The sequence below is a fragment of the Sceloporus occidentalis genome, unplaced genomic scaffold (genome assembly GCF_023333645.1).
Source record: "Sceloporus occidentalis isolate IW3139 unplaced genomic scaffold, rSceOcc1.0.p SCAF_3, whole genome shotgun sequence".
Classification (NCBI taxonomy): domain Eukaryota; kingdom Metazoa; phylum Chordata; class Lepidosauria; order Squamata; family Phrynosomatidae; genus Sceloporus; species Sceloporus occidentalis.
Window position 1 is genome coordinate 104,208,481 of NW_028316983.1, and position 15,680 is coordinate 104,224,160.

Here is a 15,680-nt window from a genome sequence, read left to right on the forward strand (position 1 = left end):
TGGTTTACACAGTCATCCTGGAACCTTCATACTGATCACTACCTTTGAGCCTGAGGATGTTATCACAAGAAGACCTATGCCCCCCCATCTGCCCCAAGTGGCTGAGGTTGGGTGGCTGGAAGGCTTTTGCCAGCACTGGGCACTGGGAAGTCTGGAAAGGGCTGGTGATGGTGCCACTGGAGGGAGAGGAGGAAGAAGAGGAGGAGGCTTGGGAGGAACATGGGATCATGGGAATCGAAGGGAATCCATGGCCAATCAAGAAATGCATTCCACACCTACCAAATGTGTATGTACTTTAAATTCTCAATCTAACAGGCTTTTAAAATTCGGTGGTTCAACAAATTTACCCATTTCCAGGATTACTCGCCATTGTGTTTGGATAGGGCCTGAATTCCATTCAATGTCGTATGAAAACCTCATGCGTAATAATATGAAACCCAAAGATTGACTTTGGATTGCATTCGATATGTGTTTGATGATCTCATGCGAATTAATGTTAAACACCATGATTGGATCCTCATTGCCACTGGGGTAACCTTCCAGTTCCTTCCATGTGATAACGTCCTGAGAGAAGGTGCAGGATGTAGGTGGTAGAGTCCACAACACCTGCCCAAGCTTCACTAGGTATAATAGAGATATTCTTATCTACCTGCACTATTAACATTTTCACACCAAGAATCATTGCCTGAGCATGCATGCATACATATTTATATCCTCCTGATTACAAACTGGAGGATATATTGCTCTGTGTTATATTAATTTATTCATTGTTTTAAAATTGCCATAGATAGATAACTCTAAATATGAGTTCCCCACAGTATGCCGCTATGTTTTTGTATCAATCCTAGATGTTTAGTGCTAAAAACTGTCTGGAATGAGCTGCATTGGTATATATTCATCAGTGTCTGTGGTGGCAGCAGAAGGAAAAAGGACAGAAGTGCTTTAGACATGAGGGAAGAAGGTACAGTACTAGAGAGCTAGGTTGTTCAGAGCCAGCATATTTTGTCTGCCTCGCTCATCATTGTGTTATCCTGGAAAAAGTGTGAACACCAGCATAATGTACAATCAGGATTCTGGCCAAAACACCACTTGTGGTTGAACAGCTCACTTTCCACTTAGCATTGCAGTCATCCTTTGCAAATACGGAAAGAAATCCTTTCAAAATGACCCTTGATGTCTAGATTATTGGGAAATGGTAAAGTTTGTTGACTCTTCCTCTCTCACACATGTTCCTTCATGTGACATTGGGATCACCCCAGTGTCATTAAAAATCAAATCTGGGAAATTGTTCAGAATTCACAAGGGTTGTTCCAGCCACAGTGTCCTTAAGTTCAGTAAAAGTGTAGACAAAATCCTTGAAGGATGAGAAATTGAACAGGGGGACATTTCTTATGAGCACCTGAAAACTGGATGTGGTTGATGGAGGACTAAAGATGTGATGGGTAACAAACAGACCTCCTGCATACCCAATCCCAAGGCATTATACATTGTGTCCAACTGCTTTTGAAGAGATCTTTGCCTCCTTCTTAGTCCAAGTGGTAGGAGGATTGAGTTATGCCATATTATCTTGTTATATTACTGCAGGAATAGAAAAGTAGACTCTCCCCCCTGTGTTCCTTCACGTTGAGGCTTCAGACAATGGGTCAAGCCAATGTTGTTGGTTCTTTTTTGAATCTTACATATGGCCTTTTACATAAGTCACTTTTAGAGATTAAAGGGCTGTGAACGCCTAGTGAACCTCCTCAAAAGCACCCCAAACTGACTGTTCAAGAAAGGGCACTGTGTTTGGCACTGTTAAGGCTGGTGTTGTAATTCTTAATTTATTGGGAGTATTCCTTCTCCCCTCCTCCAGATTTGAACTACTGACAGAATTCTTCCACTATGCCCTTCAGCCAGCTATCATAGAATATCTTTCAACTGTGTAACTCAGTTTTAGTCATCCTAATGACAGGAATTTCTGGTGAATGCTTGCCTTAGGTGCCTGGTACAGTAATCTGCTTGTTGTGGCTTGCAAATGGCGAGTCTTAGATTTTAGCACTTTCTGCCAGAATGTGAGTTTCTAATGACTGCATGTGGGAGAGAATCTGTTAATGCTGTACAATCGAGGGTGGATCCAAGATTTGAAACTAATGTCTCCATGTGTAGGAATCCTATAAGAAGTACTAGAGCAAAGCAATATTATTAGAGTAGATCTAACAAGGCAGGGAGATGATCATTGGGATACAGGCAGAAATGTAAAGAGATTCTCCCAGATTATCATTCACCTTTGCATTTCCATTCTTTAGGAATGGTTGACTGTTAAATGTGGGGAAATGTTTAATTTTTAATAGTTAATACATTTATGGAATCCCTTTACGATTTTTATTTTTTGGAATCAACTTCTCATGTTAACTACTGTGAAAAGTCTTGCAAGGAACAACTAAGGCACTAATACATATGTGGCCTATTTTGTCATTATTTAATATGAATCACCAGGGTTCTGTGTCTCCTGTTTGATCCAAATGAGTAATTTCTAGAACCCTTACCTTAGGTTTAATTAGCGTTATCTTATTTGCAAATACATGCCTTGTGGTGATATACTGCCCTCTAGTGTGATAAATAGAAGACTGTTCTTTTGTTTCGTATCCCTGGGAGAATTCCATCTTGGTGTTTAAGTATTAGAATTGATTTAACCATAGCTCCATGTTTCCAGAGTATCATAAGATACAGGATTTCTGAAGTTTGCTTTGGACTTGGAGAAATTCTGGAAAGGAATGAATCCAAATGAGAGCTTTTAAAAAAAGCAGCCCTGAGACAATAGTTCCTATCTAACACTGTCATCCTTTGAATGGTTGTTGTTGTTGTTGCTTATTGTCAAGTCATCTTTGACTTATGGTGACCCTACAAATGGGAGTCCTCCAAGTCACCCTGTTATCAACAGCCCTGTTTAAGTCCTGCAAGCTCAGGATTGTGGCTTCCTTAACTGCAGTCTTCCTCTTTTCCTACTGCATTCCACTTTACCAACCATTCTTGTATTTTCTAAATAGCCCTGTCTTTTCATGATATATCCAAATGTGAATATTTACTCAGAAGCCAATCGTATTACTTTAAATGCAGTTTCCTTCTGAGAAATTATATATAAAGTTATAGTCTGTGTTTGGGAATTTACTGCCTCGGTAGACCTCACTTTTTTTCTTTTGTAGGGTGCATCTGCACAGTAGAAATAATGCAGTTTGACACCACTTAACTGCCAGTGCGCCATCCTATAGAATCCAGGATTTTGTAATTTTGCAAGACATCAGCCCTCATTGGCAGAGAAAGCTAAAGATCTTGTAAAACTGCAACGTTGATTGCAATGTTTTCCTAGGACTTTTTAATGCTTTCCCTCTGATCCTTATCTATGTTTCTTGTTTCTTACATGTAGCGATTCTGTGACTTTCCATGTCAAGCATTTAACAAATTACAATGATAAATAGAAGGTTTTACAGTGTGAAAGTAAAATAACCAGAACTGCCCATATTACACCGGTACTAAAATCTCTCCACTGGCTGCCTATCAGTTTCGGGGCAAGGTACAAGGTGTTGGTTCTAACCTTTAAAGTCCTACATGGCTTGGGTCCTGACTACTTGCAGGAGCACCTGCTTCCATACAATCCTCCCTGCAAACTTCGGTCCTCTGGGAAGAATCGGCTACAGCCTAAGAAGACCAGACTTTCAGCGGTGACCCAGAGGACCTGCTACCAGGCTCTGGAATGATCTGCCGGACAAGATCTGCCATATTGGCACCTTGGAAGCCTTTAAAAAGGCTATTAAGACGGATCTCTTTTGGCAGGCCTTTTCAGACTAGGTTAGATTCATTAGATCCATTGGACTTGCCTCCCCCCTCTATCTGATACTGATATCAAAATTAATTGATACCATCGCCCCCATCCCCCCCCTCCTCTAGAGGAAGACTAATTTCTAGTGCTAATCTGCCCAAAATTTTAGTGTATTCATATTGGACAGTTTTAAATTTTTTGATGTTTAATCTTTTTTAGGGGTTGATCACTGTTTTTATGATTGGGGGGGAGGGGTTGGATTTTGGGGGTTTTAAATTGTAATTTTTGTTTGATGTTTTATTTATACTGTTGGAATCCGCTTTGATTCCTTTGTGAAAAAGCAGGAAACAAATCATCATCATCATCATCATCATCATCATCATCATCATCATCAAACATTTCAGACCTGGACAAAAACTAGCCATATCAAGAAATGTCAAGGATTGAATTTGGGATTTTTCACATCTAAATCATGTGGCATCCCACCAAGATACAACAGTTCCTTAGTCCTATGTAGAAGGGCAAGAGATACGTGAGAGAAAGTTCCATGGGTCTAAAAACGACCCAGAGCAATGTGGGTAGTGATAGCAAGACCCATGGCAAGCATGGCTTTCTGCCCTTAATATTCACAATCATTTCTAGCTGACATGAAGAACCAAAAAAAGATGTAAATCCAGAGCTTTAACTACACTTGTTGTTTTTGTTGTGTGCCTTCAAGTCATTTCCAACTTATGGTAACCTTAAGGCGAAAGTATCATAGAGTTTTCTTGGCAAGTTTCTTCAGAGGGTGTTTGGCATTGCCATCCTCTGAAGCAGAGAGAGTGTGACTTGCCCAAGGTCACTCAGTGGGTTTACACAGCTGAGGTGGGATTTGAACCCAGGGTCACAGTCCAATGCTCAGACCATTACACATGCTGGCTCTCCCTCATTCGTGCAAATATATGTCCCTGTACTGAATATATGCATAATGCATACTATGGGAGCTCCTTCTTTAATTCTTTTTTTACAGAGTAAAAGAGACTATTAAAAGCTACAAAAATTCTGTGGCTGATGATATTTAATAAACACATATAAAAGCCATTTCCAAAACGTGTCATGCTCCCGAAAACGTTCCAGAAGCCAGGATTTGGCTGTGCTGAGACATGGTTAGGTTTCAGATAACCTAGTCTGCTTATTTTCACTCCAAATGTTGGATATTCTCAGTGTTTATGCTTCAGTAATTAGAGCTGTGAATTATACCTGTTTTTATCTTGCAATGACAAGTCACAAAATACAGCATGATAAATGCAAGAGAAGCTAGTGTGGGACAGTGGTTTGAGCATTGGAGTTGAACTCTGGAGACAAGGGTCCGACTCCCTCCTCAGCCATGGAAATCCATTGAGCAACTTTGGGCAACTCAAACACTCAGCCTCAGAAAAAACTATCATAGGTTCGCCTTAGTGTCACCATAAGTCATAAACAACTTGCAGATACACAACATGTGCCTTGAAGGACAATAATGTGCTAAGACAAATGGGGGAGCACCTCTTCTAAAAAGGTTAAAACCCTAAATCCTGACCCTCTGAGACACACTGATTGTTTGAAATTTTGGAAAATGGGGTGTTTTTGGCATCTCACTCAAAAATGTGGTACACAGAAGCCAGAATGGCAGTAGAGACCAAGCCAAGATGTTCAGGAGTTACATAATGGAGTGTGGGAATGCCACTGCTTCAGTTTTGGGCTAAGGGACACTTTTCCATTGTAAAATGCAGACCTTATTTGAGTGTGTGCATGTCTATAATGTATAATTTTAGAGATTTTGTTTTAACTAGTTGTTATTGTGTGCTTCTAAGTAGTTTCTAACTTACAGTGACCCTCAGGTGAACCTATCACAGTGTTTTCTTGGCAAGATTTGATTAGAGGGGGGGTTGTCTTTGTCTTCTTCTTCTGAGGCTGAGAGAGTCTGACTTGCCCAAAGTTGGGATTCCATGGGCAAGCAAGGATTCGAACCTTGGTCTCCCAGTGTTCTAATCCAATACTCAAACCACTACTACACCATGCTGGCTCTCTAACATATATTGTAACTTGATTTAAGTTTCCATTTTGGGAGAAGACCAGGTTATAGATCAAATAAATTAACTGACAAATAATTGCTTTGAATGCTAGTCATTATTGACAGTTATTTTCATATAGAATTCAGTCTTGAAAAGTAAAATGAATATATAACCGTAGTGCAGAGTGTGTGTGTGTTCAAATCTCTTCTCACCGTGTAGTTGCTATCCACATGGGGGAGCCAGAGTATAATTTCTTGCCGTTAAGATTTTAGAAATGATTTATAACAAAGGAAATGCAATGTGTGCCTCCATGCGGCACCTTGTAAAAATGGGCTGTTTATTTAATCAAATTACTCATAAAATAAATTGGTCTTAAAACATTTTGATATATATCACCCAGATTATAATATGTCCATTTGATTTGAAGATAATTGCTTCAGAGAAATGGTGAAATGATTAGCAGAGTTTCCTTCTGACGGTAACTAGGGAGACATTTGGGGGGAAAGAACATTACTTCTTGAGGATTCAAATCCCTGGACAGTGTTGCTAAATAAATACATGTTTGGAATATAAGAAGCTGTTTTATGCATCTTGTTCAATGTTGTCTACTGCACTGGCTCTCCAGAGTCTCATGCACTACCTGCTTCATCACTTGCTACCCAGAGCTAGTACCTTTGTTTTCAAAAGCTAGTTTTTAAATAATAATGTGGGATTCATCACATTTGACTGTGTTATAAAAATGGAAAAAATACCCCTCAATATCCCAAACAACCCCACAAGATAATATTTGGGAAGTAACAAATAAATGTTGCCTATTAAACTTCCCAAACTGATGGTGTTTCCAGTTGTTATGTTATTACACAAATAGGCACACACACACACACAATGTTATTCTGCCATTATCTCAAAAAAGAAATGTGTTGTGGTGTTACTTGTTCCTTCAAAGATCTGTAGCTGCTGATACTTTTCTCTGGAGACAAATGGGGAGGGGGAAACCTGGAGCATTCTGCATGCCAAGCACATTATACCAATGAGCTCTGGTGCTTTTTTTTCTTTCTGGGGCATCACTAAATTTTTAGAAATGACTGTAGCTAAGACAGGTCTAATATTCTTGGCACATTGAAGTTCCAAAGGATCTGGTGGAGTAACAGCAAGAAACAGCATAGCTAGTAGGCATGTGTTTTGCAGGATCAGAAAATGGATGTGAAGTGCTATAAGTCTGCTTCTTAAACTGCTATTAAAAGGACATAGGTTTTAAAACTACCAGTTTGTCTAAATACCTTGAAGGGATCTGCATTTTGCCGCCTGAGGTGAAGCACTAGAAAGCACCACCTCTTCTTTTCCATGTATTAAAGTGAACTCGACAAGCAGTGGGATTTTACTTCAACACTAGTGTCAGGATAGCATCCACCTGTCCCCCAGGGGACACCAGACTAGTTTTGGGAAGAGAGGCTATATGGCTCAACCCTCTCTGTTTTCAGAAGGGAGTGGTTTGGAGGCTTAGAAGAAATGGATGGGAGTCAGCTACCATTGTCTTCCAGCTTCTGCTGCCAGAGACATGCTCTGACAAGGGGCTTCTACAACTACCAGTAACACTTCAGATCAAACATTGACCAGGACGCGACTGCAGTCAAGAAATCAGAAGGCTAGGAATAGGAAGGGACTATGAAAGAACTAGACAAGATCCTAAAGTGCAAATATGACACTGAACACCAAAGTTCAGTGTTAGGATAAAAATTGGGATCATCGAAGCCATTGTATTCCCCATCATTATGTGTGGATGTGAGAGCTGGACAATGATGAAAGTGGGTAGAAAGAATATAAACTTATTTGAGATATGGTGAGGAGAAGAGTACTGAGGATACTGTGAATGGCCCAAAACACAAACAAATGGTTCTTGAACAGATCAGGCCTGAACTCTCCCTGGAAGCCAGGATGACTAAATTGAGGTTGTCTTATGTTGGCCACATCAAGAGAAGACATGATTCACTAGAAAAGGCAGTAATGTTAGGAAAGGCAGAGAAAGACCACATGCCAAATGATTAGACTCAGGAAGGGTGCAATGACCTTTGGTCAAAAGCAATAAAGTTTTGATTGATTGACTCAGGAAGGTCATGGGCCTGAGCCTGCAGGCCTTAAGCAGAGCAGTTGAGGATAGGGGTCTTGGAGGTATCTCATTTACAGGGTTACCATGAGTTGGGGTTGACTTGAAGTTTCTTCTACGTGTTACTGGTATGAGATGCAAATTAGATCCAGTTACAGAAAAACAGAGTTGGAAGATGCCTGAGGAGCCGTCTAGCTCAGCTCTCTGCTATGCGGGAATATATAGCATTCTTGAGAGTTGGCCATCCAACCTCTGTTTAAAGACCTGCAACTAAGGATAGTTGATCGTACACTGAATCAGTTTATTCCATTTTCAAACATCTCTCGCCATCAGGAAGTTCTTCCTAATGTTTAGGTGGAAGCCCTTTTTTGCCATTTGAATCCATTGATTTGTGTCCTAGTCTCTGGAACAAGAGGAAATAAGCTTGCTCTATCTTCTATAATGTTGAGGTTTGTGACCACTGTAGAATTTACATGATATCCCTTCACGTATTTAAAGATGGTGATCATGCGACCATGTCACCTCTCAATCTTCTCTTCTGCAATTTGCACATACCCAGCTCAATAAGACATTCTTCATAGTCACTGATTTCCAGACCTTTTCCCATCTTGGTCACCCTCCTGTAGACATATTAACAACTTGTGAATGTCCTTCTTGAACTATGGTACCCAGAACTGCACTCAGTATTGCTGGTGAGTTCTGATGAAAACAGAATAGAATGGGATCATTAATTCCATAGTGTCTGGACACTATAAACTGGTTGATGCAGCCTAGAATTGCATTAGGTTTTTTTGCTGCTGCATCACAATGTTGATTTGTGATTAGCTCTTGGTCTACTAAGATATCTAGAATGTTTTCAGTCCAAGCTGAGCTATTTTAAGTCTCATTTATTTCAGGAAAACAATTAAATTTGTATATCAATTTGAAAATCAATGGGATTTCAAGCACTTAATTTGTTGAGACTGGTCTCATCCTCTTCCATTTTCTTTCTTACTTGCCCTAAATTCAGCATGGGCTGAATTTAGAATAAAAATAAGTTAGATTTAGCGACAAGGAGCCCTGGTGGCGCAGTGGTTAAATGCCTGTACTGCAGCCATTCACTCGAAACCACAAGGTTGCGAGTTCAAGACCAGCAAAAGGGCCCAAGCTCGACTCAGGCTTGCATCCTTCCGAGGTCGCTAAAATGAGTACCCAGACTGTTGGGGGCTAATTAGCTTACTTGCTAATTAACTTACTTGCTGTTCACCGCTATGATCTTTGGAATAGCGGTATATAAATAAAACAAATTATTATTAACTTAACTGCTGTTAAAATTCAAAATGGCCATAGTAAAATAAGCTGTGTTTTTCTTGATGACTAAAATAGTTTCTGGTATTTACCTGATGTGAGATGGATGCTATGAACACATCTTTTGCTTTTCACTGTTACATCAGTTTTCTGGCAAAGTATATAGAGTGTTGACTGGAGATGTTTCATTGAAATGAGGCTTTGGGTAGGAAGTTGAAAGAGATGGATGCACAGGTTGTTATCTCATCTCTTCTCCCAGTCGAAGGGCATGGGTCCAGGAAGGGAGAGGAAAATAGCAGAGGTGGATAACTGGCTCCACAGATGGTGCCGCCAAGAATGATTTGGATTTTTGGATCATGGTCTGAGGTTCCATGAGGAGGGACTTCTGGCAAGGGATGGGTTGCATCTCACGCCAGTTTGCAAAAACGTTTTTGCCAATAGTCTCAAAAAATTGATCAGGAGGGCTTTAAACTGAGTTATGTGGGGGAGGGATTCTGGAAGGCAAAAGGGCTGGAGAAAATAGTCAAACTATCATAGAGGGAACAAGACAAACAGTGCAAGGACCTAAAAGTGGGAGTCAAAAAAACTTGCACAGGCAGCAAGTCAAAGGGACACATGGTCTTCGATGTCTCTACACTAATGCACAGAGCATGGGAAATAAGCAAGATGAACTTGAACTCCTAGCACAGCAAAGCAAATATGATATAATAGGCATCACTGAAACCTGGTGGGATGAGTCTCATGATTGGAATGTAGAAATAGAGGAGTATGTATAACCTTTTCAAGAGAAACAGGCCAAACAGGAAAGGAGGAGGAATAGCCTTATACAGTATGTCAGGGACATTTACACCAGTGAAGAGATCCAGGACATCAATCGTGGAAGCCAGGTGGAGAGCATCTGGATAAAAATTAAAGGGGAGGGAAACAACAGGGATGTTATTGTGGGAGTCTACTACAGACTCCCAAGTCAGACTGAGGAATTGGATTATGCCTTTCTAGAACAGATGACGACACATTCAGAAAGGAGAGATGTAGTAGTGATGGGTGACTTCAACTATCCTGATATTTGCTGGAAGTCAAACTCAGCCAAATCTTCAAGGTCTAGCAAGGTCTTGGAGACAACTTCATTGTCCAAAAGGTGGAAGAGGCAACAAGGGGATCAGCTATTTTGGATCTGATCCTAACTAATAGGGATGACCTAGTTAATGGAATGCAAGTGGTGGGATCCTTAGGTGGGAGTGATCATGTTCTCCTGGAGTTTGTTATACAATTGAAAGGAGAAGCTAGGCATAGCCAGACACGCATTCTACACTTTAGGAAAGCTGGTTTTAGTAAATTTAGGGATATACTGGGGGTGAGCCCATGGTCAGGAATACTAAAAGAGAAGGGAGTTCAATATGGATAGGAGTTTCTCAAGAGGGAGATACTGAAGACACAATTTCAAACAGAATTGGGGGTATACTTATCAAATTTGCAGATGACACCAAATTAGGAGGAGTAGCTGAGGACAGGCTCAAACTTCAGAATGACCTTAATAGATTAGAAAGCTGGACCAAAGCTAACAAAATGAATTTCAACATGGAGAAATGTAAGGTCCTGCACTTAGGGCGGAAAAATGAAATGAACAGATATAGGATGGGTAACACCTGGCTAAGCGAGACTACATGTGAAAGGGATCTGGGAGTCCAAGTAGTCCACAAATTGAACATGAGTCAATAGTGTGATGCGGCAGCTAACAAGGCCAATGCGATTTTAGGCTGCATCAATAAAAGTATAGTGTCTAGATCAAGGGAAGTAATAGTGCCACTCTATTCTGCTCTGGTCAGGCCCCACCTGGAATATTGTGTCCAGTTCCGGGCCCCACAATGTAAGAAGGACATTGAGAAACTGGAGCATGTCCAAAGGAGGGTGACCAAAATGGTGAAGGGTCTGGAAACCATGCCCTATGAGGAACGACTTAGGGAGCTGGGGATGTTTAGCCTGGAGAAGAAAAGGTTAAGAAGTGATACGATAGCCCTGTTTAAATACTTAAAGGGATGCCATATTGAGGAGGGAGCAAGCTTGTTTTCTGCTGCTCCAGAGACTAGGACCCGGAACAATGGATGCAAGCTCCCGAAAAAGAGATTCCACCTCAACATTAGGCGGAACTTCCTAACAGTAAGGGCTGTTCGACAGTGGAACACACTCCCTCGGCGTGTAGTGGAGTCTCCTTCCTTGGGGGTCTTTAAACAGAGGCTGGATGGCCATCTGTCGGGGATGCTGTGATTGAGATTTCCTGCATGGCAGGGGGTTGGACTGGATGGCCTTTGTGGTCTCTTCCAACTCTATGATTCTATGATTGTACTTGAATGCCAAACATTTTCAGTTTATTTTTTGTGAAGAGGCAACAACCCACCTACACCAATCATTTACCAGACAAATCTCAGTATCTAATATGTTTTTTTTTTCAATTGTGGGAGTATTGGTGTATATATTTTCTTGGGAGTAATATGTTGGGATACATATGGTCAGTGATTGATGGGATCTTAGCCAAAAATAAGCAGAGCTGTGTGTATAAATGATCTCTCCCTTCCAGGGCATATCACTCTTGGCAGAGGTCTGAATCAGAGTTCAGGAGTAAATCTTGTTGCTCATAACTCAGTCATTTTGGTGTGAGGATTTATGTGGTAGAAATGTAAGAATAAATAAGTGAACTTGAACCATATTTCTGCAATACTTGCAAACTATCATTACTGCAAACATCAGCAAAATTTTCTTTATGCTACTAGTGAAGTCAGAATATCAGTTTCTTAAATATGCCTATATTTCGGTTTACTGCAGGTTTGAGTAATTTGTTCCATTTGTAGTCCACTTTTCCACTAAAAGTATCCAGGAAAGCTAACAACAGTAAATTCAAAAATAAACAATAAAGTTGTTATAAATTACACTGCAACTGGAGTGCTTTATTTAGGGTGCACTTTTTCTCAGTTTTGATTAGTTAATCCATAATAACTCTTTGGTCTATACCAAAGTATTGCTCTCTCTCAGAAAAACAGGGATAGCTATGTACAATGTTGCTTGCTGAAACTATAGGATGAAGCTGTTGGAAGGAACCTATTCATGCAAAACATCTGCTGGCTAGCTGCCTCCTAGACAAATTGTCAATTCATTTATTTCACAACGGATGTCTGATTCAATCTAAAATTGAATCCCTAAAATTAAACATTGGAAGTTGTTCTCATAACTATAAATGGCTGACCACATTCTTGAAGCTGTTTAAATGATTGTCTCATAATAAACATCTTGTGGTGGACAAAGTTCAGTTAACTATTTATAATCTTGAATTTTAAAAAGTAGTTGTTTTTTAAATTCAAGATTATAAATAGTTAACTGAACTTTGTTTAAATTGCTTGGGTTTTTGCATTTTCATGTTCAAGAATATTAGATGCTGCAACTGTTTACTCTCCTGTACCATTTTGGACTGTTCCTAGGGAACTGCATGTAGAATGTTTCCCCACATTAAAAACAACAGCCCAACAATATCTAGGCTTAAGCATAGAAAACTGGAACTGATGTGGAATGCTATGTTAGAACCCATTTTCATGACATACTAGCTTTCTTTGAGAAAATGTTTATGACACAAGAGAGTATTGAAATATGCAATATCGTGAGTTAATGGGTAATTGTAGAGTCTAAGAGTGCTACCCCATGAGACCTTTAGTCTGTAATAATTCTTCCCCTTATATAACATTTTATGGAGAGAAGTACTAATTCTGTGTTTTCCCATGTTTTCTCCAATCTTTTTCTTACAATAACAGTCTAAGAAGGAAAAGATTCGCTGTACAGTGCCTTTTGGTTTGGTAGCACTAGGAGCTGTCCATCTGGAAGCAGTCCAGAAAGAGTTGAACCACAGTGCTTTCTTGACAATGTGTGGATAGCTCAGAGATACCTTTAATGCTCCTTTTTCCTACCTACTGTTTCTCAGCAACTTGCCACAGACAGAAGAAGGATGTTAAGTGGTGTGGAACTACACCAAACAAATTATCTTTGCCATGAGTCTTGTTACTTCCAAATGTATGATTCTTAGGACTATTACTCAAGGTATTTCCTATGAGATCCAGGATGTCTCAGTCCTTTGTGGGGCCGCAAACCCCTTTATTAGGTAGAGAGCCCTGAATCTTTTTAAAAGCCTCCATACTTTTGCATTGGGTAATTTTTAGGTGCTATTAGATAAAACAGACCAATTGCAGTTTAAATTTTAAAAAATGTATTATCTTCATTGAGAGGTAGAAATCTCAAATAGTAAAGTCCCAGTCCATTGTCTCCCTCTAATCCTGGCTGCCATAGGAAGTACCTGTTTGGTTTGCCAATGCCATTTATATTTCCTGCCTTTTGGTTGGTCCAATAAAGATATCACTGTTTTGTGGATTTTGGATGTTATTGTACATGTTTTTGAAAGAAACTCTCCCGCCTCCCTTTCAGATTTTGTAACCCATCCTCTATTGAAATGAATAAAGAAAAAATCCTATGGATTTTCAGAGGAGTTGACTGAAGTTACCCAAAGTTTGTGAAGCGAGCATTATCAAGTGTCTCTTTCAAAAGCTTGCAATAGTTGTCTGGGACTACCAGCACTGGGCCTGGAAATTCACTAGCTGATCCTTTAATTAAAAAGCATAAGGCATGTGTTTACTACTATGATGCTAAGAGCAGCCAGGGGGATGTTACTGGCTTCTCTGTGTTGTGCATGGCAGGTTGCCAGTGGCTTCCTAATTCAAAACAAACATCATCTTGACGTTGCTATCCTTGGTTACCTGTGCGTTAGAAGATAACGTCATCCTTGATTATGCAGAGTAACATGGACACGCAACCTGGTGTTGGGCAATTGTTTCTTCCGTTTCTCCCCACTCTGCTCCTCCACCACCCTCCTCTCTTTATCAGTTATGTATTTAGCAGTATTTCTGATGTAAGCATGGGTATAATTCATATTCTGTGGCTAAAGAGGAACAGCTGAACTGAGGAGATTTTTCTGGGGGCAATGACTCTGCTACTGCATGGTGCTGTTAAGAAAAAGGTGATGCTTTTAGTCAGACCGGGGAGTGTATGTGTGATTGCATGTGTTTGTATGTTTGTTTTATCTGGGGGATTCCCAAATAGAAAAGAAACTCTCTCTGAGGGTTAGGATTTCATTGGCAGGCTAAATGCAATCCCATGAGGATACTGATCCCTGCTAGATGGAAGCAAGCAGAAGATGTCCAGATGACAGGATCAACTTTCACTGAGGAAACAGCCTGGGATTAAAAGTATGAGGTTGGGGGGGGGGGGGGGAGTATAGAAGCCACAGCGGGCAGCAGCTAAACTAAAAACAAGAGCTCAGTGGGAGCTTTTGGAAGTAGCCGGGAGGGACCATTTGTCTTGGTTTCTGGGGCAGGTTGTTGGTCTCTGGGACAAATATTCTGAAAATGCCTAAGAACCGTAATGCTCTTCAAACCCTCATAGCCTCTCTCTGCTGTTTTTATCATCGCAAGTCCATTATTGGTGTGAAGGTAGGTGGTTTGTAATGTAAACAAAGCAAAGTTTTAGTGATCGAGAAGTAACTTGCATTTTAGGCTACATGTGTTTTACGTAGAAATCATTAATCATCTTATTGGGCTATTATGTCATATTATCTGTGGCTAGTGTGTTGTAATGGGTAAAGTGTCAAACTTGGGCCAGGCAAGCCTGCATTCAAAGTCAAAACCAGCCTCAAAAATTACTGGCTGGTTCCTGGATAAGTTTCTATTGGAAAACCTAGATTGACCTACCTCACAAGGTTGTTGCATAGATAAAATGTGAGGAAACCCCATGTATGCCAATCTGAACTCCACTGAAAATGAACATGCCTGACCATTTAATGGGTGAATTAGGCTATATTTGCAGCTGTGTCACTTTTGTTTATGTTTGTAAGTGGATCCTGTCTAATTTCTGGTTTAAGTGCAATTTTATTTAAAATATGAGTGAAATCACACATTCACATGAATGTTTCAATCCCTATTTCCTTTCGAAATGTGCATATTGTTGGCAGCATCAGAACATTTGGGAAATGTGAAAACTGGAAAATAACGATTTTCACTCATTGGAGGAGGAGATGTGCACCAGGTGAATGTAGAAGAAAATTCACAAAAAGATTGGATTTCCTGTGCATCCCAGCTTAAAATTTAGATTGGCGACTGGTGGGAGGTTGCATGGAGGATGAAAGTTGCACCATGCACTGAAAGAAAAAATATAGCCAAGAGATGCAAGAAAATGTGTTTACGTTTTGATTATCAGGTTACCCAAAGTGTTTTCAAGCATCTCTTCTTCAGGGAAAACTGAAAGTGATATGCAGTGGTTAAAAATATTCTTCTGACCTTTTCATATAAAAACTAAAACACAGTATATTCTCTATTGAATGTCAAAGAAGTTTAGCAAAATATAGAAGCAATTCCGAAACAGGTATTTCTTG

General features: G+C 40.1%; 1 protein-coding gene across 6 annotated transcripts in view; it reads left to right on the forward strand.

Annotated features, from left to right (window-relative positions):
• BCAR3 (BCAR3 adaptor protein, NSP family member) overlaps window positions 1-15,680 on the forward strand; it is a 143,212-nt gene that overhangs the window by 78,134 nt on the left and 49,398 nt on the right. Inside the window, exon 1 of one of the 6 annotated variants that reach the window (XM_089515721.1) lies at window positions 14,536-14,742. The exons of the other annotated variants lie outside the window; for them this stretch is intronic. Within the exon in view, the coding sequence (XP_089371847.1) occupies window positions 14,659-14,742 (84 nt within the window). The 5' untranslated portion in view covers window positions 14,536-14,658. Of the gene's footprint in view, window positions 1-14,535; window positions 14,743-15,680 lie in introns of those variants that run through there. 6 annotated transcript variants of the gene reach the window in all.